General features: G+C 55.6%; 1 protein-coding gene across 4 annotated transcripts; it reads right to left on the minus strand.

Annotated features, from left to right (window-relative positions):
* Positions 1 to 98: 98 nt before the first annotated feature.
* TP73 (tumor protein p73) lies at positions 99 to 26487 on the minus strand. 4 transcript variants are annotated; one of them, XM_018920403.3, is made up of 14 exons: positions 26378 to 26487; positions 24592 to 24687; positions 23866 to 23989; positions 18900 to 19145; positions 7332 to 7518; positions 7126 to 7241; positions 6501 to 6610; positions 6042 to 6184; positions 5623 to 5711; positions 5188 to 5312; positions 4434 to 4588; positions 3571 to 3703; positions 2773 to 2866; positions 99 to 1071 (listed from the first exon to the last, which is right to left on the minus strand). In XM_018920403.3, the coding sequence occupies exons 1-14, from the start codon at positions 26386 to 26388 to the stop codon at positions 748 to 750; spliced, it is 1953 nt and encodes a 650-aa protein (XP_018775948.1). In that variant the 5' UTR covers positions 26389 to 26487; the 3' UTR covers positions 99 to 747. The 4 variants fall into 4 exon arrangements, with proteins under 4 accessions (XP_018775948.1, XP_030087038.1, XP_030087037.2 ...); XM_018920405.3 differs by lacking the exon at positions 2773 to 2866 and having other exon boundaries at positions 919 to 1071; positions 26378 to 26481; XM_030231178.2 differs by lacking the exons at positions 23866 to 23989; positions 24592 to 24687; positions 26378 to 26487 and adding an exon at positions 22097 to 22154.
* Between the last annotated feature and the right edge of the window lie 1187 nt (positions 26488 to 27674).

Here is a 27674-nt window from a genome sequence, read left to right on the forward strand (position 1 = left end):
GGAAAAAATTGAGTTTTGAATAGATAAGGCTGGAGACAGGATTGTCTGCATGTTTACATGCTATAACATGGAATTAATTTACTTGACACTGCGGTGTCTCAGGAGTCAGTATCAATTTTTATAGCTTACATGAAAATAAATCTTTCTCTCTCCTTACAGCACAACGAGTTTACTGTATGTACATTCTGTTTATATACACCAAACTTTAAGTACAAGAACACATTGGTAATGGACAAACAGTGTCTTTCTGGCTCTACAGAGGGCTGAGGGAAGGGGTGCATTTGGCAGTCCATGGAAAAGCAGGATGTGGCTTCCACCAGTCCCTGGCAATGCCTGCACAGGCCACGTCAGGGCTGAGTCTGTTGCAGTGACAAAGCCCTCTCAGTTTGGGACACCATGAAGAACACGGATGGCGAGCAGGGATGACAAAAATGTGCTGTCCTTACACTGCTGGATGCAGGGATGCTCCAGGAAAACACAAACCACACAGTGCCTCCTGTGCCATGGGCAGGCAGAAATCCCTGTCTGGCTGCTGAGCTGGCTCGGCTGCCCTCCTCCTTTCCTTCCTCCTCCTCTTACCCTCCAGTTTCCTCCCCAGGCAGGCACCTCCTGCCTGGCTCAGGGCCCGCAGTTCCCCTGGATGTAACAAACCTTAACTTCTCCAGGTGCCCAAGGCTGCAAATACATTTTGAGGGGTGGTGGGGGTTTGTCACCCCACCTGTGTCTCGCTGCCACCTCAGGAGCCCCTCAGTTGATCTCTCCCTCCGTGAACTCCTCCTTTATGGACTGTTTGCGGGATTTGCAGTCCGGGAGGTCGAAGCCGAAGTCGGCCCAGTCGTCGGCGGTGCCGCGGTTGGGGATGGTGATGGTGTGGCGCACGCGGAAGTGCACGGCCTCCATCACCCGCTGCCGCTGCAGCTCGCCCGAGCTGCCGATGGAGATGGTGGAGGCGTTGCTGCTGCTGGAGCGGATCAGCTGCTGGGCCCCGTAGTCGTGGCTCTGCTTGAGTTCCTGCAGACCCCGCCAGATGATCATGCGGTACTGCTCCGGGATCTTCAGTGCTGCGAGATCCTGCAAGGACAACACCACTGAGGCACGGCCGGCAGAGGTGGGGCTGGACCAGCAGGAGAGAGCCCCAGGTTGTTTTGTGGGGGAAAATATGGGTGCAATTCCCAATAGAGTGGGGCTGGACCTCCCGCCATGACCGTAGGTGCATCATGGTGCACCCATGGCCATGGGTGCATCCCCTGGGTTATTTCTCATTTGTGACCAAGTTACTCAATCACAGGTTTGCAGGCTGGAGATTTTTGTTGTTTTGGGAGGGGTTCACATCAAACTGATGTGGAAATGGGAGAGAAGGAAGGCATCATTCCCCTTGAACACATGTTGGCATGGGTATGGGTACCTCATCCCCTGGGTTATTTCTCATTTGTAACCAAGTCACTCAACTGCAGGTTTGCAGGTTGGAGATTTTTGTTGTTTTGGGAGGGGTTCACATCAAACTGACATGGAAATGGTAGGGAAGGAAGGGATCATTCCCCTTGAACACAGGTTGTAGAGCAGTGTGTGGAGCATCCTTGTGGCTGTGCACTTGGGATGGCCTCTGCTCTGGTCCTGGTCCAGGAGGCTGGAGCAGCACCAGCCTCAAGCACTGAGGTGGGTGACAGCAGGAGAGGCAGGTGACCTCAGACTGGGGACATGTGCCAGGACACACAGCAGCACAGGAGGGAGCTGCCAGAGATCCGTGTTAATGCCAGCACAGAGACTCATGGGAGCGTTAACTGGAGCAGACAGTGAGTATGCAATTAGTAGCTACAAACGCCGACTCAAACACACAGCTCTGCCTTGACACAAGTTTTGGCCATTCCTAAATGTTCCCGTGGACAGCTAACAGGCAGTCAGGGAGTTAGTTCAGCAAATGGTCCAGAACCAGGCTCAGGTTACACAACTGGCCCCAGCCACCAGTGACAAATCATCATCTCTCCAGCAGGGATGCTGTAGCTGCCAGGTAGAGACACTGCTACACCTGCCTGGGGCAAAATGAGGTCAAAACAGGGTCGGGCAGGAGCTTTGTCTCAGTCAAAACACCAACTCGGGGATTTACAGGGTTTTCCATGGATCAAAGGGTTCAGGATTATTTTTTGTTTTCCTTTTTCTTGTTCCTTTGATGGGCTTGGGAACAGCTCTGGTGCTGCCCTGGTACCAGTACCAGAGTGTGGCAGCAGCAGAGGCTGATGCTCTGGGCACACACAGGTATTTCCAGCATCCCCTCCAGCCTTTTTCTGACAGCTTTTGCCTGACCTGGGCTATTTCATTCCAGACTTCTGCCTCTTTCATTCTAAAGATTAGCAGGGGAAGATATGAGATCAGATTAAACCTCCTTGAGCTGCACTGGGGTGTCCCTGCTGGCTCCGTGGGATTTGGGGTGTTCCACTGAGCACCTCAGCTGTGTTCTCTGTGTTAGGTGGAAAATCTCTCTGAGCTCTGGCCTGGGGATCTTTGATCCCTGTTGTTTCTGAGAGTCTGGAGGAAGCAGTTGAGACCGATTGTGGTTTTTTGGGACTGGTTATGATTTTCACCAAGGCCTGAGCAATAGCTACCTCCAGAGGACCAACACGGGGGCAGGAATGACAGGCATCAATCCTGGGAACACATTCTCTGTGAGGGGTTGGGGCACAGGTTTCCCTTCCTCCAAAACACTTTCAGTTTTGCTTTTCAGACCAACAGCTGTGGGAAACAAGTGGTAAGAACAGATCTCCCCAAAGCATTTACCTCTATGGATAGGTTCTGCAGGTGGTAAATATTCTGTAACCCTTGTGAGGTGAAATAGTCGATGCAGTTTGGACACCCCAATCCTGTTAAAAAACTGCAGAGAAAGTTTGGAAAATAAAGTGGCATTAAGTTCTCATGAACAACAGCTGTGTCCCATCTCTGTGAGACAGATCATGTCAGGTGGGGGATGTGGAGAGCCCCATGGGTGCTCCACCGGCACTAAGGTCAAAGCACAGTGTGGGGTTGTGTTCATTCCTAAAACTACACATGTTTTTCTCCTGATTGTCTGAGATTTTGGCTCAGGAACTCATAATATGAGGGAGCTCAAGATACTGGGGAGAGGGATCAGGGCATGCCCTGGGCTCTGCCCTGTGCAGATGCTGGCCCAAGGTCTGTCAAAACGTCCGTGGTCTTTTTTAAGGCAAAAACATTAAAAACCTGCAGAGCTGTTAATGCATTTCTGATTGAAATAAGCCACATGGACCCATTTCCAGGTGTTGCTGGAAGGGGAAGGGGGAAGCTCATAAAACTACATGCTATTGGACAGGGAGGACAAGAGCCACTTTAGGATGTACTTAATTTCTAATTGATCAGAGATCAGGGAGGTGTATGAGGGCAGTGGGGGCTCCTGCCTGATTGGTAGCTGGTCTTTGGTTGCTGAGGTGAGAGGAACAGCAGCGATTTCTCAGTTGGGACCAGTGGCCAGTTGACCAGTTGCCAGACAGATGGGAAGGTTAGAGCGAGGGACACAGCAAGGAACAGAGGACAGACAGACAGGACACCAGGTGCCTTGCCTACCTGACGAGGCTGGGGTCGGCGTTGTAGGGTGGAGGGGGGGTGCAGTGTGACCCCGATACCATGGACTGGGAGGAGTGGCCCCCGTTCATTTCTCCATTGGTCTGCATGGAGTGACTGTTCAGCATTCCAGGTCCTGTCAACAAATGCACCCATTAGACACCACCCAGACCTGATAACCTGTGGGAACCCAGGGCACAGGAAATATTTCTCTGTCTGCTCTGACCCCCAGAGATGCACTGGCTTTGACCCTCACCCATGGAGAAAACTTCCAAGATTTTAAGATAGACTAGAGTCTACAAAAGTGTGAAACGGATTATAGAGAGTAGTGTAATATGTCACTTGGGTGAGAAAGTTAGGTTTGGGGATTTTTAGTATGTAGCAGATGGAGGCAAGATAGAGGGCATTGGGCATTATCCCAGGCTTCTCCTTCTTCTTCATCTACTCAATTTTCTGCAGTGTTGGTGGCATAGGGTGATTGGTCAAGGAAAGCTGCAGTTTTAGGTTATGTGGACAGACAAGGGATGAGTTATTGGTAGATAGGTAAAAATAAAGTGTGTTTTAAAAGTTAATTGGATGGGGCAACTTTAAAAGACCTTGAAACTGTACATCTGTAGTCATTTTTGAGGTGCTTTTCCTGTGTGCAAAGTGCGGTGTAGACAGCATGCTGAGGTTTTGATAAGATAATAATATACAACTAGCTGAAGACCAAAAAAATCCAGTGCATCTCCTTTTCCTGACACAGAGCTGCTCCAGGAGGGTTTCCCCCTACAGGGAAACCCCCAGGTAAGGGCCCAGAAATCAAGAAATCAATAATAACCCCACTCCTGGGCAGGGAGAGCCCAGCCTGTTGACAGAGGACGTACCCATGGGGCCCAGGCTGGGCGCAGAACTGGAGCCATGCTGGGCAGGCTGCCCCACCAGCTGGTTCACAGAGGGCAGCTTGTTGATTCCTCCTCCGTGGACTTTATTCATGGGGGAAAGGACTGGGCCGTAGGAGGAAGGTGTCTGCAGCTGGCTCCTGTTTGGGATGGGAACACTCAGGTCAGACTGAGGTGAGTGGGATGGAGCTGCCCTGCTCAGGCCTGGAGCTCCCTCCCAGCCCATCCAGCCTCCCTAGCAAGAGTGCTCAGGGGCTGTGGGGGTCTTGAGGGGCTGCAGGGGTCTGGGGGGCCATAGGGGCCTCAAGGGCTGTGAGGGTGTCAGGAACTGTGGGGGCCTTGAAGAGTTTCAGGTTTCTGGGGGACTGTGCGGATCTTAGGGATGATGGAGGCCTCAGTGATGGTGGAGGTCTCAGAACTGTGGGGGTCTGAGGAGGCTGCAGGGGCCTGGAGAACTGGGGGGTTCTCAGGGATAGGGAGGGTCTCAGGGGCTGTGAGGGTCTTGGGGCCCGTGGGGGCCTTGGGGCCTGTGGGGGCCTTGGGGCCTGTGAGGGTCTGAAGGGCTGTGGGGGTCTCAGGGGCTGTGGGGGTCTCAGGGCTGTGAGGGTCTCAGAGACTGTGAGGGTCTTAGAGCTGTGAGGGCCTCGGGGACTATGGGAGTCTCAGGAGCTGTAGGGGTCCCAGGAACTTTGAGGGTCTTGGGGTCTGTGACGGTCTCGGGAGCTGGGGCAGCACTCACTGCCTCTGATGGAGCTGCTGCTGCTGCTGCCGGTAGGAATCCACCAGCTGCTGTGGGACCAGCTCCACCAGCTCCAGGCTCTCCTTTATTTTCATCAGGATCTCAAAGTTCTCCCGGCCTCGCACCTGGAGGAGGGAACAAGACCAGGACTTTGCTTTATTCCTGTCCCACCTTGCCAGTTCCTCATGCTCCCTTTTTTCCATCCAGACCAACTGTCGCTGTGGCCAGGGACTGTTTGGGATGCCTCAATCCCTTGGACATGTGTGTCCATGGATGCCTTTGCTTCTATTCCCAAGGCCCCTGCTGTCCTACAGGAGCCTGTGCAGCCCCAACCTGCCTGACATCTGCTCCCCAAGGTGTTTCTGGCAGAGGGGACGATGTCCCACCACTGTCCCAAGCGGATTTCTGACCCCATTGCAGCTCACCCACACTTACAGGCACGTAGTACATCTCCTCCTCCCCATGCCTCCGTTTCTTAATGCCAGTGCCCAGTGCTGGGATGCCCTGGGGGCTCTGCTTGAAGGCTGGAAAGGAGAAGGGGAGAGAATTGGTAGAGTCGTGGGAGACAGGACATGGCAGGGAGCACCTCAAGCTGTGCAGGATGCTAAAACCATTCCCTTGGGGCCTGGCATGGGAGTGTCCCCCTGTTATTGTCAATAATGAATAAATATATCTGGCCATAAGAGCCATGCCCAGGCATCTTTGGGCTCTGCGAGGAGAGGGGTGGGGTCCTAATTATGAGATTTAGTGGAGAAAAGGCAAAGCATCATCCCTGAGTGTGGATTTGAGCTCAAACTTGTGGGGCATAGGGATTTCGGGTGCCCTGAGCCTCCCACCCCTGTCAGGGGACTCACTGCGCTTGTTGGCGTTGCCGTTCTTGGCCGTGCTCTCGTTCAGGGCTTGCTGCTCTCGGAAATGATCCTCGTCAGCTTTCCTGTCCCTGCCGGGACAGGCACAGATCCGCCCCTCGAAGGATCTCCTCCCCAGGACCTGGCCGCTGGGAGAACAGTGCAATCAGTGGCCCTGCTTCCCCCTGGGAAGGGCACCGGGGCTCGGTCCGGGCAGAAATCACATCAGCGACCCTCAGTGAGCCCCTGAGCAGCTGGCTCCTGGGGCAGAGGAAAGCTCCAGCTGACCAGTCCCTGGTCCCTCCGTGCCAGCCCCTCTCCAAGCTGGCAGAGGGGAGCATTGCTCTGCAAAGAGCTGGGGCTGCTCCATCCCGTTCCCTGGGGATGCTCCCTGCAGGGGAGGGTTCCTTCCCCAGCCCTCCCTCAGTGGGAGGGATGCTCAACCCTGCTCCCGCAGCCACTCACTCTCTCGTCTCCAGGGTGATGATGATGAGGATGGGCCTCCTGTTCATCCCTCCCACGCAGCTGCTGTTGCACATGAAGTTGTACAGGATGGTGGTGAACTCGGTCCCCACCTGTCCGGGAGGGGAGAGCAGGTGCTGAGTGGGGAGTGATGGGGGGAGGCAGGCTGGGAACCCCCGGGAGTGAAGAAGAAGAGGGGAGGCAGGCTGGGATCCCGGGGAGTGAAGAATCAGGGCTGGACCCTCTGGCACAGGGCTGGTGCTTTGGCAGGATGAGCTGGGGGATGGGGGCAGGGAACAATGGGGATGGTCCCAGCTGGAAAAAGGGGACTTTACAAGGACTGTGGGGGCACCCAGGGAAGGAGTACCTGGGTAAAGGTACTCCCTTCCACAAGTACATGTGGAAGTACCCCAGGGATATCCTGTTACACCCCACTTCCCAAGACTAGGCTGCTCTGGGATGCTTCACAGGGCTGGGAGCTGCAGGTTCTGGAGTGTAGCTGCCACCAGTGCTGGGGACAAGCACAGAATGGTCCCAGATGGGCCAGGGCAAGGGGCACATTGGGCCCAGCAGCCCAAACCAGGGAGGCAGGGGCTGGTCCTTGTCCCCACCACGAGCAGCCGGGTACCTGCGGGGGCTCATAGGGCACCATCACGCTCTGCCTCCCTGTCACCGGGTCATCCACGTACTGGGACAGGTTGTTGCCTTCCACCCGGATGAGGTGGCTGGCAGGGGCTGACTGGCCTGCAAGGAAAACCTGCAGTTAGAGCCATGGCTCATCCTGAGCACACGAGGGAGGTGACACCAGGGACATGCAGCCCGCAGAGCCCTCACCATCATTGAAGTCGCGGCCCAGCTCGTGGTTGGGGCAGCGTTTCACCACCTCGGTGACGTGCTCTGCCTTCTTGTAGACGGGCATGGCCCGGATGATGGTGCCCGGGGGTGGTGAGGTGGACACCTTGATCTGGATGGGGCATGTCTTGGCAATCTGACAGTAGAGCTTCTTCAGCAGTGGGGAGTACTGGAAAACAGGAGACATCCCTCAGGTGAGCATCCCTGGTGGGGTGGAGGGTGCTCCCCTGGCCAACCTCAGCTTCCTCTGCTGCTCTGGGGTAAAGGCAGGGCTTCCTTCTCTTCCCTTTCCCTGGAAATGTTGAAATCTGACAATTTCACCCATACTATGTTTCCATGTGGAAGCAGATACAGCCACCTCTTGGGGCAGAGAAGGGTTTCCCAGATGGGCAAGGGCTCTGGCACCACTGCACTGAGACAGGGGGTATCTCACTGGAAATCACCAAAACCCTCATTTGTGCATCACTCAGCCCATTTTGGAAACAATCCCAAGTCTGTTCTCACACACAGAGCACTCAGAGCACTGACACACCACAGCCTGAGGAAATCATGCTTGTTGCCATTAGCAGTGTCACAGCTGATTAGGCAGGACCAGGGAGTTTAGTTCTGACACAGATGGGTTTGTCCTGATCCTTACTCAATCCTTTGCAGCAGCAGTGGTTCATGGAGGGGACAGGGTAGGGACACAATGGGGACCACTGCCCAGGCTGGCTGTGGGAGGAGGATGCTCTGTGGCAGCTGGAGGCACTCCTGAGTAGAAAATGGTGTGTGGCCACCAAATTACTCCCTGTGAGGGCACAGTGGGCTTCACTTGGTGGCAAACTTGTCTCACAAGGTCCTTGGATGGGGGAAGCTCTGGGGGCTGTGGCGTGTGCCCCTCCAGAGCAGAGCTGGGGAAGAAGAGCCTGTCCTTCATCTTCCAGGAACTGCCCAGGTGTGGGGATGTGCAATTCCCTTCCACCTCAGCCTTGCCATGCTGTTTTCCATCTCACAAGGAATGTGTTTGCTATACACCAGCCCACCCCTGTGCTCGGAGCAGCCCGTCCCTGCATGGCAGGGCATGTTCCTGCTCCAGGTATTTTATCTCATCCCCACAACACAGCGCCCAGTGCCAAAAAAATACCACCGTGCAGAGCGTTTGTGGGGATGTTAAAGCTTGTCCTGAGCCATCCAAATACAGGTGTGCCGAGGGCAGGCTCTGCTCTCCCTGTGCCAGGTGGCTCCTGAGCTGGAGCTGCCCAAAACAGGGGCTCAGCAAAGGGCTGGAGGGTGTTCAGGGGCTCAATGATGGCTCACTCCCCACTTTTCCTGGCTTTGAGCATATCCCAGTGCAGCTGTGGATGAGGCAGGAAGGATTTGTGTCCCAGTCCTGCTGCCCTGGCTGCAGGAGTAGATCCACCTGTGGCTGAGCAAGCTGTTCCCACCACCAGGACAGGGACAGGGCAAACAACAGAAACCATTGCCAGGTTTGTCTCATTTAGGTGGTTTCTGTGGAAGTTCTGGGAAGACAAAAAGGGCAGAGGATCTGCCAAGGCAAACAGCAGCAGCTCCTGCAGCTCCTCCAGCACTGCACAGGTGGTGGCCAGCTGCAGGTACCAGCTCAGCAGTGTGTTCTGGGTGTCCCAAGATCAGAACCTGCTCAGTGCTGGGAGAGCAGGAAGATGCTGTGGTCACTGGAGGATGGTGACTGAGAGGTGTCACAACATGCCCTTGAACCTGACAATAAGAATTAATCCTTATTTTTGTAGGCACGTGGACCCATCCAACAAGAGAGGATGCCTGGAAACCCCTACTGAAACCCCAAAATTTTGCACTCATACCGGATGATGCTGACTACACCTTGACTCCATGGCCAGGTTAGCTTCCTGGGTGTGATCCTGCATCCCCAGCAGGGATTCTCAGGGATCAGGCTTGAGCTGGAAGCATGGGCTCCACTCACAACACGGTGACTCTGCACTGCCTGGCTGGAAACTCCCATGTGGCTACAGCCCACGGGACCCACTCACCCACCACGATGGGGTTTAACACCCTCCTTTAGAGGAGCCACCGTGGCAAAACAAGGGTTATTTGGAGGGGGCTCTTCCTTGCCAGGTGTTAAAATACTGACAACTCCTGTCAAAGGATCTTTTCATGTAGACATTCCCGGGCAGCCCTCAACATGCCTGGGAACTATAACTGCTCTAGAAGAGCAGAGGTGCATTATGGCAAGTTCTTTGGTAACAAATTCTCTCATTATACCATGTTATGACATGGATAAATCTCTGTTAAATAGCAGAGTGATGCCCTGCAGGGGGAAGGCGGCCGCTCCGTGCAGACTTGCCTCTGCTGATAACCTTATCGTGTCCCAACAGCTCCGGGATCGCTTTCAAAGATCCCTCCACAATAACAAACTATTCTTTTAAGGAACTCCCTGCTGATAATTCTGGGCATGAAAAGTCCAGGCTGTGCCCTGGGCAGCCAGGCTCCTGATTCCTCTCTGTGTGGAGCCGTCCTGTGCCACATCTCCAGCTGCAGCCAGGGCTGAGACGTCCCACAGAACCAGGCTGCTCATGGCCACCAGGACAACCAGCATTGTGTTTTTGTGATGCCAGGAGGTTCTGCATGCCCAGCTTGGCAATGCACACTCTCTGTAGAGGACAGCAAACCTGCACTGTGTAGAGTGCCCCTGTGCAGACACCTCTTTCCTCCATTATCTCTATTTGATAATTATCGGCCCCATGCACATCTCTGCTGAGCTGTGCTGCACCACCTGAGGTCCTGGTACCTCCCAGCACATCCATACCCTGCACAGCACCCTGCAGGGACCACAGGTACCATGTGCTCCTCAAGTGTGACAGTGGCAGAGCAGAACCTAGAGATCAAAATGCTGGGATTTAATCTCAAACCAGCAGTGCTGCTTAGCTCTCTGTGTGCCATGGCTGCGTTCCTGCCACCTGCACGGGGGAACCTCAGTCTGTTCACCCACTTCCTTCCCATTCTGCAGTGTTTAGACATACTGACCACTCAGGACTGGCCACATGTGGCAGCTGGGTCACAGCCAAAGCTCAGGTCACTCGAGCTGTGGCCAGCTTGCTGCTGAGCATAGAAACCACTTTTTGGGGCACCTGAACCCCATCCTGGCATGTCAAGACCTCAGCTCCAGGATTCTTTTTCCACCTACAAAGAAGCCAGGGTATGTTCTGCCCTGGGCATCTCCTGCCTGTGTCTCCAAACCCTTTTCTACCCTGGGGACCACTGGTGTCTGTCTCCATGGTTACATTAGGACTCAGGTCATCTCTGTTCCTGGGAAACATTGGAGACGTCTGTTATTGAGTATTACCATGTGTTTGAGGAACACAAATGGTTTCTGTGGCTTGTGGATGCTGAGTTGCTTGAACCAGCACAAAGCAGCAGCAGCACTGACAGTCTCCCCTGGAGCTTATGGAAACATACAAAACCTCTATTCCTTTGGGATTTCCTGCAGCTTTCAGTGTCACCCTCAGCTTCTGGGCTGATGCTGTGATGCCAGCTTTGTCTCTGTCCCTTCCCAGCTACTGCTGTCTGTCCAGAGTAATAGAAATAAGCAAAAAAATGGAAAAAACAAATGATTTAACTCCTTGCAACATATCATCTCTAAACTCTGTTTCTCCAAGAGCTTGGTACCACAAAGGGTCTTTGGATGTGTTTGAAATGCAACTGCTTTTTGGGTGAGATGAGACCATGCTGCACCACTGCCAGATGGAACAGGACATAAACCAGTCACCAGGACTGGTGCCAGGACAAAAACCAGTCACCCCATGGTGCCACCAGTCACCCCATGGTGCCACCAGCCACTGTGAAGCTTCACCATGGTTATCCTGGTGCTGCTGCCCCAAGGAAATCTTCAGGACACCACAAGATTCCACTGAGTAACCTTATCGTGTCCCAACAGCTCCTGGATGCAGTGCTGACATGGAGTCTCAGCTCCCAACAGTGGCTCCTGGATGCAGTGGTGACATGGAGTCTCAGCATCCATCACTGCCCACCGTGAGAGAGCACCAGGAGATGGCTCCAGAGGCTCCTCAGCCCCACAGCTGCCTCCCCAGGCAGGAAATGAGCAGGGAGAGGTGGTTTTCTCCATGGATGCTGACAGCCTCACACAAAAAATAACCTAAGTCCTTGGCTAGAAAGACTTTCTGGCCAAGTCCATCTCGCCTAGCCATCCCTGGGCAGCAGAACCGCTAGGAGGATGTGTCCCAACAGATTTGGAGCTGATAAAATCTTATTTATCTTCAGCTGTTGACACCTAAGCGTCTAGACTTGCCTGTTGGGGAAGGCGCAGCCAAGGCCTCCTTTCCCTCTAGAAGGAAATGATTTGCTCAACAATTGCTTTTTCCACAAATCCTCCCCTCCTCCTCCTCCTCCTCTTCTCCTACATTCCAGGCTTCTCATTAGCTTTACTCAGGACGTGTCCAGGACTGCAGTCAATGGATCCCCAATAAAGCCACTGGCCTGGCAAGGGAGAGAGAAGAAAAGTGCTGCCTCCGGCTGCTAATTTCCTTGCACTCCCCAGCAAGCAGCTGCAGAGCTGCATCCTGGGACAGGTTGGGGCAGATCTCAGGCGAGAGGTGATAATAACGTGTCTGTCATCTTCCCCAGACATGTAGCATCTTGCAAACCGCAAATACCGTTAACCGGCTCGGACGAATCTGTTACGACAGATCCTGGAAGACGTGCCGGCGGCACAGCTAATTTTTTTTTCTCTCTAATTTTTTTTTAATAACTATTTTTTAATCACCGGCCTGTAAACTCCTCACTGAGCTGGAAATTCCTCTCCAAGCTACTTTGTTGCTCATTTACTATAAGCCAGGTTTGAGTACAACCGGTGGCTGAGAGGAGAGGGGAGTGTCCAGCGGGGCCTGAGGTACCTGTCCAGCACACAGGTGGGCTGAACATGGGGATATTGCCCTGGGGATGGCTGTAAGAGGTACCCTGGTGCCCTGTGCACCAGTCCCTGCATCACAGTGCTGATGGATTGAAGTGATGGCCATAAGGATGCCCCAAAATCCATCTCCCCATGTCTCAAGTGCCTGCATCACAGCAGTGATAGATTGGGGTGATGGCCATAGGGATGCCTCAAAACCCATCTCCCCATCCCTGCACCACAGCAGTGATGGATTGGGGTGATGGCCATGAGGAATGCCCCAACACTCACCTCCCTGTGCCTCCAGTCCCTTCATCACAGTGATGATGGATTGAAGTGATGGCCATAGGGATGCCTCAAAACCCATCTCCCCATCCCTGCACCACAGCAGTGATGGATTGGGGCGATGCCATGAGGAATGCCCCAAACCCCATCTCCCCACATCTCCATTCCCTGTGCCACAATAATGATGGGTTTAAGTGATGGCCATAAGGGATTCCCAACACTCACCTCCCTGTGGTCCCAGAACCATGGCAGTAATGCCTTGGGGTGACACTAAGCCACCACCAGCTGTGCCCAGCACAGGGGGTCTCAAGGCACTCAGCAGAGCCCCCTGATCACCCCAGCCATCATCAGCTGCAGGGAACCACTGTCCTCCACAGGTCTCCCAGCCCTACAGACTCTGAGGTCTCAGGGCCCTGCAGCAGAGCAGCACAGGGAGGCTCCCTGTGCTCCAGCCTCTGTTCTTCTACCTTAATTAGCATGCCATTATTGCTAATTAAAATTCCTTGGTTCATCCCCAAAGGACTCCTCTCCCTGCCTTCACCAGTGAGCACATCCTTAAAATAACTTCCAGCAGGGATCTCTCTCACTCACTGCTGATCCAACGCTGGCACTCTGAGGGTTTAATCTCTTCTGGTAGGTCTGACTCCCTCTGTGCGGTGGATACTCAGATCCCCTGTCCAAGCCAGCCCAGAGCTCCCTCCCACTCAAAAAAGGAAGCCACAAATCCAGCAAGGAGGTTACTTCACACTGCCAAGGATGCAGGGAGCAGGCTGGGAGGTGAGGGAAGAGAAAAGGAGGCTGAGCTGGCCTTGGGAATTGCTGCTGGGAAGGAAATGTGAAAACCAGCACAGCAAGAGCAGGATTTAGGGAGAAATCACAGGCTCTGGAGCATCCCAGGAGGGCTGTGCCATGCAGGAGGGGCTGCTCCTTTGCTCTCTCAGCCACTGCCTGGGGTGGGCACGGGCAGTGTGTGGGTTTGCCAAGGGCACACCAGCATCCTTTCCCCCTCCCATGCAGCAGAGATCGGGGCTCCCAGCCCTCTCCCACCTCTCCTGCCAGGGAGCTTTGCCTTCCCCATGGAGCAGCACTGCCAGGAAGCCATTCCCTTGACCTGTGCATACCAGACACGTTCAAGATAGTGGAACTGATAGCGGGATCGTGTTGGAACATCACACACCGAATTCCTTTGCTTTTTTTCTTAATTCCATTGTGTCTGGAGCTCCTGGAGCCTCATCCACACCCTGAGAGAGCTCATGGAAAGCCTCCAGTGGTTGGCTTCCATGGGCTCTGGAGCAGGCTGATGCTGAGGTTGCTTTTCTACTTCTGGCATGCCAAAATATCCACACTCATCTGCACAGCTACTCAGGGTGTCCTCAGCTGTTTCTGCCCAAATCATCTCCAGGCTGTGACTGCTGGACAGCAACCTCCCTGGGATATGGGAAGGTGCCAGAGTTTGCAGAGGGGATTTGAGGTACAGAGATGCTCCTGAAGTATTTTCCCTCCTCTTCATATCTGCCTCTACCCCAAAAGGCCACAGAGAGTTACCAGCAAGGGAGAACCTGCCTCCCATCACACTCCCATCATCCTCCTCATTCAGTCAGGACCAGAGAAAACATTTCAGCTCCCCAGCGCTCATGCTCCAGCTGCAAGATCTATCAAGCAAGTGGAACCAGCTCCACGCTGCCATGTCCCACTGGCAGAGCACTGGGATGTAGACTGGTTTGCTGTGGGTGACTGCTGGACAGCCATCCATGGAAGCAGGAGCAGCTCTCCTGTCCAGCCTTCCCCTCCAGGCTCTTTGCTCCCCAAAACAGCAACACGACCCTGGGTATGGTTCAGACCCTCCATGGCTGTATCAGAGACCCCCCTGCCTGCTTGCTCGGGGGGGGATGTCCATCTCCCCCTGGCTCCAGGGACTCCGTGTGAGCCCCACACCGAGTTGGAGCCCCCACGTCCCTTTGCAGCCCGGCCGCGGGAGGCCAAAGACCCCATTAACACCTCCGCAGCTCTGGCACATGCGACAGCGTCCGGCCTGGAGGGAGCCCTGCTCCGCCGCCAACCAGACTTGAGAAAAATCCTAATTATCCGTCAGTTACCAGCTGGCTGGCGTGGCGAGAGGCTGCGGCGAGAAAACCACGGCGATGGGCTGCGGCTGCAGCGTGTCCGGGCAGCTCCGGGCAGCGGAGCCGCGGTGCCGCCGGGGCCGGGCAGGATGCCGGCGTGTCCCGTCTTGCCGTGCCGCAGCTCCCGGTGCTCTGCCTGCCGGAGGGGGGCTTCCAACCCGCAGGGAAAAGCTTATTTTCGGCATCTGGCCGTTGCTCTCTGCGATAAGAAGGCCATTAAAAATGAAAAGGGAGGTGGAAGCAGCTTGGAGGGCTCCCCACAGGCCGGGAGGGCGCGGCTGCTGCTGTCCAGGGCTGGGCAGAGCTCAGCCCGGGGGTGGGGACACCAGTGTCACCCATCACTGCCCAGAGTCCCTCTGCCAGGACAGAGCTGGGTAATGTCAGTCCCAAGGCTTCACCCTTCTCCATTCACCTCTTTTCTAAAATTAGAAAATCAGCATTTTGAAGCAAGAGCGAGCAGCTGATGATGTTCTGGTCCCACTGCCCACACTGCTACCCTCAGACCCCTTCCTCTTCCTCCTGCATTGAGTCAGGGATGTCTGCTAAAGCACATCTTATCTCTGGAGAGATATGCAGACTCCTCATTTGAATCCTTCTGGAGTTGGGAGAATCCACCACATTCCTTAGTAAATAGTTCCTATGGTTAATTATCCTCACTGCTAAAAAAAAAATATGCCTCCTTGTTTCTAGTCTGAATTTGCCTGGCTTCAGCTTCCAAGTGCTGGATCTCATTATTTCTTTTGCTATTAGATTAAAGAGCTGGCTGCTATCAGGAACCATCTCCTGGGCACACCACGATTGAGCCCCCTTGCTCTTCTTGGGGAGAACTTCCATGCAGAACATTTCTGTGGTATTGCTTTGCAAGGCATCTGTTCCAAATTATTCATTTTCTTCACATCTCCCTCCCTTGCCATGCCTGTTTTGTCAATAGAGGGTTTAAAGTGTAGGCAGGAGCACCATGGGTGGACAGGGCTTGGGGACACCCCTGCCCAGGTGACACTAATTTGCCAGCCCTGCAGAGCAAGGGCTTGTCCAGCACTCTACAGGGGCCAGCTCACCTGGTCCTTAGGAGCTCTATGTGAGGGAGAATGGGTAATGCCACATCTCCCAGAGGGGTTCAAGTCAAAACCCTTCAAAACCAGGAGGCCACTGGGCTACACGCTTCCATCAACCAAAGCTCGTGACTATGTCAAAAAATGATGCCAAATCTTTTGACAAGATGACTCACACAAACCATTTGTTTTGGCATTGCCTGCTCACCAGCTGTCCTTTCCTCTGTGGCCAGACCCTCCATGATTCAACCCCAGATTTCAGGAGACTTTCAGCTGAGGTTCCTTCCAGTGCAGCAGACCCCTCGCTGCTCCAAAATGCCGCCCTGCGTGTTGGCTCTGCCAAGCTTGTGGTCAGTGCTTGGTGGCAATTGATCAAACATCCTGGCATGGATTATTGGGTGCAGCAAAGCTCAGAGTATCCAAAAGCCACGAGGCTTCCCCAGGAGGAACAGGCTGGGTTGGTTCTTCCCAAGTGCTACCCCAAAGCAGAGCACCAGGATGGTTGGTGCTGTTGGGCATGGTGTGGCCATCACTGCCCTGTCAGATGTCCCCTTCTGTCCCCAGCCCTACTGACCAGACATTTACCTCCCATTCCCAAGTGCCTGCATTCCCCAATGGCTTTTCCTTACCTTAGGGGTGTGTTCCCAGCTCGTGTGGAGGCTCACACAGAGTTATTTGTGAGTTCATTGGTAACACAGAACACATTTGTTTTGCTGAGCTCCTTTCCCCATTTAAGCAGGACGAGCTCTCAAGTGTGGCAGTGGCACTGCAGAGCTCACGGTGAGTTGGAGGAAGGCAGTGGCCTCATCTTCTAGCACTGACCATGTCTGTGACAGCCTCAGCCAGGAGGACACCAGGAGGACAGGGAGTGACACCAGCTGTCACTGCAGCAGGACCATTTCTCACGTGGCACCGTGGCATGCTGCACCCGCCTTGGCAATCCTGCAGGAATCACTGCTGCAAATGAAACATCCCCTGTGCTCTCCAGGGTGCCAGATGCTGCCAACCCACTGCTGCTCTCCATGAGGCTCAGCTCTGGTGCAGGTGGGCACTGGCCCTGCAGCCAATCTGCTCTGGGGGATGCAGCCACCTCAGCATTGTGGCTCAGAGGACCACACACCTCTCAGTGAGTGTCCTCCCAAGTGTTAAAGTCACTTCAGGCATTCAAATCCTCACTCTGCACCCTTCCCAGGACCCCTCCTTGCAGCCGTGGGTGGGTCCCATCCCCAGCTGGTGGATGCATCCTCCACAGATGCTCCCAGCCACCCCTGGAACGAGCCCGTTCTCTGGGCAGCTCCCGGGTCCAGCTGCTCTCCCCGAGGCTGGGAGGGCATCGTGTGGCACTGCCTGCCCTGGACTCCCACAAAGGCTTGGGAAAAAACAGCCACAACCTGTTCTGGTGAGCCGAGCTCCCAGTGAGACACAGCTCAAGGGAATGGTCAGCACAGGGTGATGCGAGACAGCCTGAGCTCCCTTTAGTTAGAGCTGAGGAAAGATCCCTGGGAATGGGATGGCTTCCAGGAGGGGAGCCCTGCTGCGCTGGGTCTGCTCCATCCCAAAGCCATCCCACTCCTAGCTGGGGACAGTGGCAAACGAGCACTGGACACGTTCTGGCCCCCATCCCTACGTGCCGGGACAGGACACGCTGCAGTGCCGTGTTTCGGTTTCACCGGGACGCTTTAGAACGGGAATGCCTCCCTTCCCTGGGCAGGTCCTTTTACCTGCGGCTGACAGGAGTTATCCCCCTGCAGGGACAGGAGCGGGCTGGAATCACATCCTGCCCGAGGACCTCCGCTTTACACACTTCCTAATGAAATGCCGCAAGGGAAGAAAGAAAGAGTGGAGATTTAACCATCCCTGCGAGGGCAGGGCACTCAACCACGGCGCTGTCCCGAGTCCCAGGTCCTGTGAAGCAGCAGCCACCGCCCGCGGGGAAGCTGCTGGACTGCACCAGCCGCAATTCGGCTGCTTTCAAACACCCGATCGCTGCTCCTTTCCCACTGCAGGCACCCAATGGCTTCGGCAGGACACAGCCCCAGCGCTGCGGAGCTGCCGGAGCCCGTCCCCTCTCGAATCCCAAGACAGCCCGGGAGCATCCCGTCGGCCGCTGCCCGGGATGTCCCTGCACGACAGCATCCGAGGATGCTTTGTGTCTCCCGCAGGAGGGACTGTCTTGGCAATTAAACACGTCACCTTCCGCAAACAAAGGTCATTATCACAGCCTGGGCTTAAATACCGCGGTGCTGCTCTGCCCGTTCCATGGCAATGTCAAACCGCAGCCCCGGAGGGAGCTCTGCTGCTCCTGCGGGGTGTCAGCGGTCCCATCCCAACCTTCCTGCACTGCCAGTGCTTCCCGAAGGAGAAAACCGCCCGGCTCCAACATGGTCAGCTGCTCCCTCAGAGGCACCGCTGCGGGATTGACACTTGTGCCACTGGCCACAAGTGCTGGCTCTCCTTAAAAACGCCGCGCTGAGCCAGCAGCAGGGCTGCGAACTTAGGACTTTTTGTCACAAAAAGAAAAGCATTTCCCGTGCGCTCTGCCCGGCCCCTGAGTCCCTGCTTGCAGAGCTGCCCCGTGCCGGGCAGCAGGAGCAGCCGTGGAGCAAACCTGCATCCCAGCTCCGGAGAGACAGCAGGGGCTGTGCAGCCACCCCTCCGGGCATCAAAACCTGCTGCGCTTAAAATCCTGCTCTGTTATTTGCTGTGACTTGGAGGGATTAAGTTACCCCTCTCGTACGGGATGAAGAAGGACTGTAAATGACATTTTACAGCACAGCACAGCTGGGGACGGTGCCGGCAGACACGAGCAAAGGTCCCTCTCGCCCACGGCCTCGCCTCTGACAGCACCCGCTGGCAAATACGCCGGGAAGCACCGTGAGAAAAGGCAGGTACTTCCCCAGGACATTCCTTTTCGGAGGACATTTACCCACAATTTAGGGAACCCCCATGAGAGAAGTGACATTCCATCCGCTGTGCTTCACACCCCTTTGGGAGAAACCCCCTGGAAAGCAAGCAGGGATGTTTCCAGCTACTTCCCTTCCCAGGGCCACCACCTGTGCCGGTGAAGTCCCCATCAGTGGTGGCTGCATCCCGCAGCTGCCCTGTGCCACCTCCCCACGGCCACCACCCTGGGTGCTGGCGGTGAGGATGAGGACGCGCTCGGCCATGCTGAGCATCTCCCCAGCCAAGGTAGAAGAACACAACTTACTGTCCAGGTGGCTGATTTGGCGGTGCTGGATTGCTGGAAGGTCACCTCGAAGTGGTGGGGACCAGGGTAGTCGGTGTTGGAGGGGATGACGGGGGCCGGGGACATGGCGTCGAAGGTAGAGCTGGGCTGCGAGTAGGGCGAGTGCGTTGGGACATTGGAGGTGTGCTCGGAGCTGTAGGGGCTGGTGGAGGCTGCTCTGCTGCCGATGCTCTGATCCATGCTGTTGTTCAGCAAATTGAACTGGGACTGGAGGAAGGGAAAAGGGGAGGAGGGAAAAAAGAAAACACCAGCCAGTTTAGAGACAGGGAAACCTCAGCCACCTTTCTCCAGGGCTGGGGTGTCCTGTTACAGCCTCCTTAAAGGGCCAGCGTGCGGGAGGGGAGTCAAAGGAGCTGGTCTGGGTGGCTCGGCTTTTCTGACAGGTCGCCACTTGTGTGAGGGATGAAATCCTTGTGCTTAAATCACCCCTCTCGAGCTGCTCCATCCTCGCTGGAGGCAGCGAGGTGCCCCAATCCCGGATTTCTAGAGCACCTGCCTCGGGAAAGCCACGCTTCTGGCAGTGGGGAGAGGGCAGGGATGTGGTGGGGTTTGCTCAGCCGTGGGAAATGTTCCGCTGCAGGTGGGGAGTGACAGCCCTGTCCTGCACGCAGGGCTCTGCTCCTCGCTGTCCCTTCCAGCAGCCAGAGCGGCACAGCTCGGTGAAGCCACCCTGCCAAGGTGAGCAGCAATCCCTGGGGATGACATTGCTCCATCACCACGGCGATTCCCAGCGACAGTCCCATTTTCCCACCTCTTTTCCAGCCTGTCCCTGGTGTGTTCACTGGTCACTTACACCTCCCCACACCACTCCCGGGAGTGGTTTGTAGCTGGTTTCCCAGCGGGATGGCTGCTCCCAGTGCCTGATGCTGCTCTAATTTGGGGAGAACCTCAAACCTGCAAAGCAGGAGGCTGCGATGCACAGCGCTGCTGCAAAGTCAGAGGGCAAATGGACTCACTTAGGCAGGTCCTGGCTCTTATTGCAGACCTGTTGGACCCAATCATGACTTTTTACATTTTTTTCCTTATTCCTCTTCTGACCAATTACTGTCAGATTCTTCCAATAAGAGCTGGCAGCTCATTTACCCACAGGCACAGCCCAAACACAGTGACATTCCCAAGAGCTCGGTGGCTAAAGAAATCTTAGTATTTCCTTAGAAAATCAGACTCAAATACAACTGTTTCTCAGAGCAATTGGGATGAGGTTTTTCTCCCCAGAAATCTGCAATTCCTGAATTGCTCAGGGGATGGGCTTTTTCCCCCAGAAATCTGCAATTCCCAAATTGCTCTCACCCTGCAGTCCCAGATGCAGTGGCAGTGCTGGTGACCATGCACAGTGTCGGGTGCATTGCCGTGTGTCATCCTGGCTCCTGGCATTGAAACAGGGACACAGCCCCCCTGGCAGGGACTGTCCCTGTCCCCAGCACCCTCTGGGGCAGCTCTGGGGAGCCAAGAGCTGTGGAAGCAGCCGTGGGCACAGCTAGCAGGCTCAGCCTTCTCCAAAGGGCTGCAAGGCTCACGGCTCAGGAATCAGGAGACGTGTTTTAACTTGGGATCCCAACCTCACCCAACCCTCTTCGATGTGGAATGGTTTAAAGGCAATCATCCTTCTCCAGGGAAGTTCTCCTGTTGCCTGCATCTCTCACAAGGTCGTTGGAGCCTGTGACTAACTGGAGGAATGCTGAACAAGATCTGGCTTGCTTTTACGCATCCAGCCATTTTCTCCCCTAAAATATGTGCCTAAATCCCTCTATTCCTCCTCACAGCTCTATAAATAGCCCAGCCAAAGACAAGCCAAGCTCTCCTTAATCCAGGCTTCACCTGGAGAAAAACTTATGAGAAACTCTGGCAAAACAGGCATGTTAGGAAAGCTCTTTCCATCCAACTGGGAAATGCAGCTGCTGCAGGGATTGCGGGCAGGGCAGAGCCTCTGAGGTGGCACAGGCAAAGCTGAGGGATCAACCAGGAGAACAGCAGCAAGGGAAAAGGGATTGCTGCTGGATGGGGCTGCTCACAGCCCAGCTGATCCAGGAGTACCAGGGCTGAGCTGTTTTGCTCCCTGTTTTGGAGGGAGACAGGAGACAGGAGCGCTCATGGCTGCAGCCTGTGGCTGTGAATGGGCAGGTGAAGGGGGACCCCCACCAGAACGGAGCATCCCGAGCTCTGTGTGGGAGAAAACTTTCCCTCAGGAAGAATGGTGAGATGTGAGACCCAGGGTGTCACCTCTGCCAGGCTGAGCTGCCTTAGCACAAAGCAGGAGGCAGCACCCTGAGTGCCCAGACTTTGGGAATCTGCTGGCAGAGACCCCCAGAGTCAGGTGCATGGACAAAATCACAGACTTGCTGTTCAAAATTGATGAAATTGTGGAAACATTCCCCTAAAAGATGAATTGAAGGCAGGAGTGGTTTTTGTAAATATGTACATACACACACAGGGATAATTATTCACACAACTGCAGCAACGACCTCCCGTGGAACAGCCCCAACAATGGGACACACGGGCTTGATACCAACACACTTAAGGTAAAACCAGGAATGAAGGGATTGTCTTCTATCTCCAACTCCTTCTGTGCCTGTGCTGGACTGCTCTGAATCCCAGGGCAGACACAACCCCTTTTCCCTAAGGAAACAATCTCAGCACTTGAGGACAGGGCTGGAAATGTATTACCTGCAGCACAGGTACAGCATCACCTGCCCTGCCCTCCCAGGGATTTCCACCAGGGAGAGGAAGCCTTCCTGGGGAGGCTCAGCTGAGGAGGTCCCCAGTGGATGACAAAGTGGTGCTGGACACCTCCAGCACCTCCAGGTGCTCCGTGGATGGATGCTCTGGCTGAGCCCCTTCCCACCTGTGCACACAGAGCTAAGGGACCCAGCACCCCCAGCACCTGAGCTTTAATTCACACCTTGGGCTCTGCAAGAGGCAGATGGGGCAAAGCAAGAGCAGCAGCGACTGCCTACCGAGGCAGCAGCATCCTGCACCAACACGAGCAGGGCTGGACCAGCTCCAGCTCCTCCAGCAGCTGCAGGACAGGGACAGGAGTGCACTGGGTCAACCCCTGGAGCATCCAGCACCAGGCTGGGCAGGCAGAGCCAGAGCAGAAGTGGAGGCTAATTCTAAGAAGAGCATCAAAGCAAAGCCCACCCGCAGCAAGCAGCACCTACCGTGGTGTAATGCTGCATCGGGTCGCTGATGTAGAGCATTTTAGTTGTCTCGGGGCTCACGGAGCGCGGGGCAGCCTCCTGCCACGGGAGTCATGGGGTCGGGCCGGCCGCCGGGGAGGGGTGGAGGGGGAGGAAGGAGAGCGGGAGCGGGGCCGGGTGGGCAGCGCCAGGGATGCTGCGCTGGCCACCCGTCCGTGTGCCGCCGTCTGTTGGCTTTTTTGCTTTTTTCATCTCCCTTAGTTCTGTCAACTCGCTGCATCCAACAACAAAACGGGGCCCACCCCTTCTGTCCCTCATGACTATTCATTAAAGCACAGGGCAGGCCCCAGCTTGCCCAGTGATGGACTGGGCGATACCAACCATTCCCACTGCAGGGAGAGCAGGGGTCCAGCTCCACCACCAAACCTGCCCGGATCCCATTCCCCAAAGCTTCTTCCAGTCATACGGGGCTGGAGACCTGATGGGCTGGCAGCTGTCACCAACACAATGAGGTGCCTACCCTGGCACTGAGCAGGCAGGGCAGTGGCTCTGTGAGAGCTCCGTGTCTGGGAGATGTGGAGCTGTCTTTGGGTGGATGGATGGATGGATGGATGGATGGATGGATGGATGGATGGATGGATGGATGGATGGATGGATGGATGGATGGATGGATGGATGGATGGATGGATGGATGGATGGATGGATGGATGGATGGATGGATGGATGGATGGATGGATGGATGGATGGATGGATGGATGGATGGATGGATGATCTAGAGGGACAGACAGCAATAGTTAGGGACAGATGCCTGACAGAGCATTGAGGTGACCTGCTCAGTGCCACCGAGCATGAGCACCACTGTGGCACTGATGTGTGCCAAGAGCAGCGGGAATCAGCATGGACTGAGTGGTCCCTCCCCTCTTTTGCCTTCCCCTCAGGCTGTTGGCATGCCGTTACCAGAGCCATTCTTGTCCAGAGCCCTTCTTGTCGCGCACCCCAGGCTGCTCCGGCCCCGCCGGGCTTGGCTTTGCTTACAGCGGCAGCGAGGGGAAAGGCGAGGCTCGCTCAGCGAGGGGCACAGGCACAATTAGCAGCACTCTGCCCTGCTCCTGCCCGCTGTGAAAGGCCGGGGAAGGGAGGGAAAGCGAGCGGAAAGCGAGGGAAAAGGGGCTGGGGGAGGGGAGGCAAGCTGTCGGCGGGGGAAAGAGCGACTTTCTGGAGGGAAACAGCGATTTTCCGGAGGGAAACAGATTTTCCGGAGGGAAAGAGCGACTTTCTGGAGGGAAACAGTGTCTCCCCGCAGGGAGATGCAGCCAACAGCCGGGGCAGCCCCAGGGATGCTCCCGGGCATCGCGGAACACACCCAAGCGGCCGGGATGTCTCGCACGGCGGCGATGCTTTTCCAAGACTGTCTCAGAAAGAAGCAAAGGCTTCTGGCAGGAAGGGCAGCGGCACGGGCCTGGGGCTGTGCTGGGAGCTCGGAGTGCCCCTCCAGCAGCTCTGCCTCCGCAGCGGCTCACAGTGGCTTTTGTCCCCGAACGAACGACACTCCTCTGCTGTCCTGGTACTCCCCGAGGGCCCCGGGGCCCCGCTGCTGCCTGCATTGATGCTATCTAACAGTAAATAGCCGGTTTTACTGACCCTTCTGCCATTGATTAACCCTCCACCAGTGCCAGCAGTGCTGCACCAGCAAGGTTGGTTTCTCCCCCAGAGCCCCCAGCCCACTCCTGTAGGGAATTCCAGTGTATGCCCGGCTCAGGTCCCCCTCCCTGCTGTGTGAGCACACTCACCATCACCGAGTCAGTCATGCCTCTCATCTGGAACACGTCCATCGTGACCTCTGTGCTGTTGGAGACCTCATTGCTGCTGCTGGGGTTGGCTGGAGGCAGGTCAAAGTAGGTGCTGTCTGGTTCCCTGAGCAGAAGGTGAGGGCACAGTCATCTCCCAGCTCTCCAGCACAGCCTGTGCCACCACCACCCCCCCAGAAACTCACAGTACTCTCAAACCTCGTCCCTTTCCCAACTCCTTCCTCCATCCTCTGATTTTATTTCCACCTGGCAGAGCTGTGGATGTAGGAAATTCTGCATCCACCCAGCTACTCCAGCATATCTGTCACCTTGGGGTGTCTTTACGTGACAGCACCAAGGAAGGAAGATTAAATGAAGCACAATCCTTCTCCCTTGCTGGATTAGAGCATGAGGCTCAAAGGCCAGAAGACTTGCAAACATCTTGGTGGGGCTGGAAGATGTTTAATTTTGGCATTAAGGGTCCCAGTTTGAAGGGAGCTCTGCTCTGCCCCTGACACTGCCCCATGCTGCCCTGGAGCATTGCTACCCATGGGACAGACATGGCAAATGGAATGCCATGAGCAGAGTCTGGAAGCAGGAAGCCAAAATTTGCCAGGTGGCAAAGGTGTGTGTGGAAAGGAGAGGATGCAAAAGGAAATTTGTCCTTGTCAAAGAGCCACTGCTGCCTCTGAACACCCCCCATGGGGAGAATGAGCCCACCCCACTTACAGTGAGCTCCAGAGGTGCTCGAAGGTGGGGCCTTCATCAGCTGGGGATGGCTGGGACATCTTCACAGCAGGGGAGTCTGACAGAGGATAGATCACCCTGGGGGAAAGGGAAACAGAAGGGTTAGTGCTGCCAGAGTGCCATTCTGTGCTGTGCCATTCTGTGCTGTGCCATTTTGTGCTGGGCTGTGCTTTGCTGGGCTGTGCCCTTCTGTGCTATGCCATTCTGTGCTGTGCTGTTCCATGCTGTGCTGTGCTGTGCCATTCTGTGCCATTCTGTGCTGTGCTGTTCCATGCTGTGCTGTGCCATCTCACTCCAGCAAAGCAGCTAGCCAAGGAATCCCTCAATCCCAACTCCCTCCCAGCAGCACAGCAGGGACCAGAGAGCCCTGGAGCTTGTGGCAGGGGACACACAGACCAGAGACCCCAGGGTCCCTTGTAGGGGACACACAAGACCAGAGCCCCCAGAACCATCATGGGGACACTCAGGACCAGAGACCCTCAGAGCCATCCTAGGGACACAGAGCACCAAAGACTCCCCGGGGCCATTGTGAAGGACACTCAGGACCAGAGACCTCCAGAGCCCAATGTGGGGGACACCCAGGACCAGAGACCCTCAGAACTGTTGTGGGGACACTCAGGACCAGAACCCTCCAGAACCGAATGTGAAGGACACCCAGGACAAGAGACCCTCAGAGTCATCATGGGGACACAGAGCACCAAAGACCCCCAGAACCAAAATGGAGGACACCCAGAACCAGATTCCCCCAGAACCATCATAGGGACACTTAGGACCAGAGCCCTCCAGAGCCCATCCTGAGTGACCACAGCACTGGCCACCCCCTTGGCCCATGGTGGGGGACAGTGCCCACAGCCCAGCAGCGCAGGCCAGGGCAGCAGGCAGGGATGAGCCAAGCTCAGCTGAATGAATCTGTTTTTCACCCAAACCTCCTGGATGCTGCTGCACAATCATAACCAGAGCCATGCTCAGTCCAGTGCATTCCCCTTGTCCCTGCAGGAGGATTCTTGGAGCAAAGCAGCCCAGCCCAACTCTCCCTGTGTGCTCAGAGCCTCTCAGACCCAGCAGCTGCAGCCGGAAGTTTCACGGAGCCATCTTGAGCCTCGTGCTGCCTTCTCCTCTGGGCAACATCATCCTCCTCCCTCAGCCTCCTTCTGCAAGCAGCAGGACCTCTTCCCTGCCCTGGCTGACACCCCCAGGCACAGCTGGCTGTCCCTTTTCCCCACGCTGGTGTTGGCATCCCATCTCATAGTGAAAACCTGACGCTTCCTGTCTTCCCTCCTTGGGCGGGAGCTGCTGAGAGCAGGTCTGAGCCAGGGATGCTCCCTGAGCCAGGGATGCTCGGGGGGAGTGCAGGGCAGCTGCTCCCTGAGCATGGGATGCTCCAGTGCAGGGCAGCTGCTCCCTGAGCATGGGATGCTCGGGTAGAGCCCCTGGGACTCAGCTGGGGTCCTGCTGGCTGCAGGGGAAGGAGTTGAAATGAAAGCAGGGAAGTTTTCCCCGTCAGTTTTGACAAAGCACAGCATCCGCAGCCACCCTGCCTGGAGGAATTCCCACGGCACAGGAGGGCACAGGAGGGCACAGGAGGGCACAGGAAAGCTCGTTCCCCACGGGTCCCGTGTCAGGGACAGCTAAAAGCAGAGTCTGATGCCCTCCCGTCCCTCCTCACCCCACGTGTGACACACAGAGAGAAATGAAAGGAGCCACGGGCAGCTCTGAGAGAAGCCCAGAACAGATGCAGGTGACAGAACAGGACTGCTGGCGCTCTTACCCTTCTTCCATGCTGCCTTTCCTGGCCGAGAGCAGCTTCAGGAAGTAGCCAGGCCTTTTCCTCCCGAGGAGAAAGCACCTCTGCACCGCCCCGGCTGTGTGGTCATCACGGGTGACACCAGCTCTAACCACGTGGCTGCTCCCGTTTTCAGAAGGGAAGAAATCTGACTATTTTAAGGGCGTTTCAGAAGTTCCCTTTCACTCTTTCAAAGCACAATGTGGCTGTGCAAAGCCAGGCCAGCTTCTTCTCGTGTTTGAGCTCTGAACTGAGGGGTACAAGGGGAAGTTGGGGTGGTGGGTGCTGTTAAAGCACATCCCTGCTGCTCTGATCCCTCCTCATCACCTCTGCAGCAAGAGTGACAGCCCAGCAGCAAGCACCCGGGTTGGTAAAGAATTTGCCAACCAATTTACCTACAAATAGGGTTCCCCAAAATTTGTCTGGTGCTGATCTAATTCCCTCTTAAAGGAGGTGCCATGTTTCAGGGATTGGTGGAGGCATTCACATTTGGGAAGCTGGGAAAGCACTGTGATAGGATAAATAAATGTGATAAATAAATGTTAAAATAGTGATGTGATGGTGAGGTGCTGCAGAAGGAAAAGTCACCCTGTGGGAAGCAGTGGGAGCTTTGTGCAGCACCAAAATCAAAGGTAAATTGGGAGGAGCCTTAGAGCCTAATCCTGCATTGCTCTGGAAGAATTCCTGGTGGCTGGGATGCAATTCCTGTGCCCAAGGCTGAGCAGATGGCACCTGGGGCTGAGCTCAGGAGCAGCCACAGCCCAGCTCAGCTCCCTGCTGTCAGCAGAGGGAACACCTGGGGGGGTTCATCCTCACTTCTTCCAGCAAGAGCTCTCCAGCCAGACTCCCCCAGGAGGATTATCACCTGCAGAGACCCCAAACTGCTCATTAAAGTGGGGATCTCCTCTCCCAGGGAAAGGGTGCAGCAAGGAGAATTCCAGCAAAGAATTCTCCATCCCTCCTACCTCAATGTGCCAGGGAGGCAGTGCGGGATGCTTGGCACGGCTGGCACAGCTTGGGAGGGACCTGCACTGGATTTATTGCAGGTTTCTAAGAGAAAAACAGACCAAAAAGTGCAAACCAGGGGGTTGGTGCTGGGCTCCAGGGCTGCCGGTGGGATTTGCCGGCGTTCATCGGGAGAGCTGCGCTCCAGCGTTCCCTGGGTTGCTGCTTCCCTCTGTTGCTAGTCAGGGCATTGCAGGGAGGCTGCACACGGGAAAAGAGCCCGGCAGCGGGGAGAGAAAACCTGCCAAGAGGCGATGCCCCACCTCTGGGCCCCGTG

This window comes from Serinus canaria, chromosome 21 (assembly GCF_022539315.1).
Source record: "Serinus canaria isolate serCan28SL12 chromosome 21, serCan2020, whole genome shotgun sequence".
Classification (NCBI taxonomy): domain Eukaryota; kingdom Metazoa; phylum Chordata; class Aves; order Passeriformes; family Fringillidae; genus Serinus; species Serinus canaria.

Coding starts and splice junctions, on each gene's coding strand:
- TP73 (XM_018920403.3), bottom strand. Junction 23,990..24,591: donor GAGCACCTCTGGAGCTCACT/GTAAGTGGGGTG, acceptor CCTTCTGCTCAG/GGAACCAGACAGCACCTACT. Junction 2,867..3,570: donor GCCGACCCCAGCCTCGTCAG/GTAGGCAAGGCA, acceptor CTTTCTCTGCAG/TTTTTTAACAGGATTGGGGT.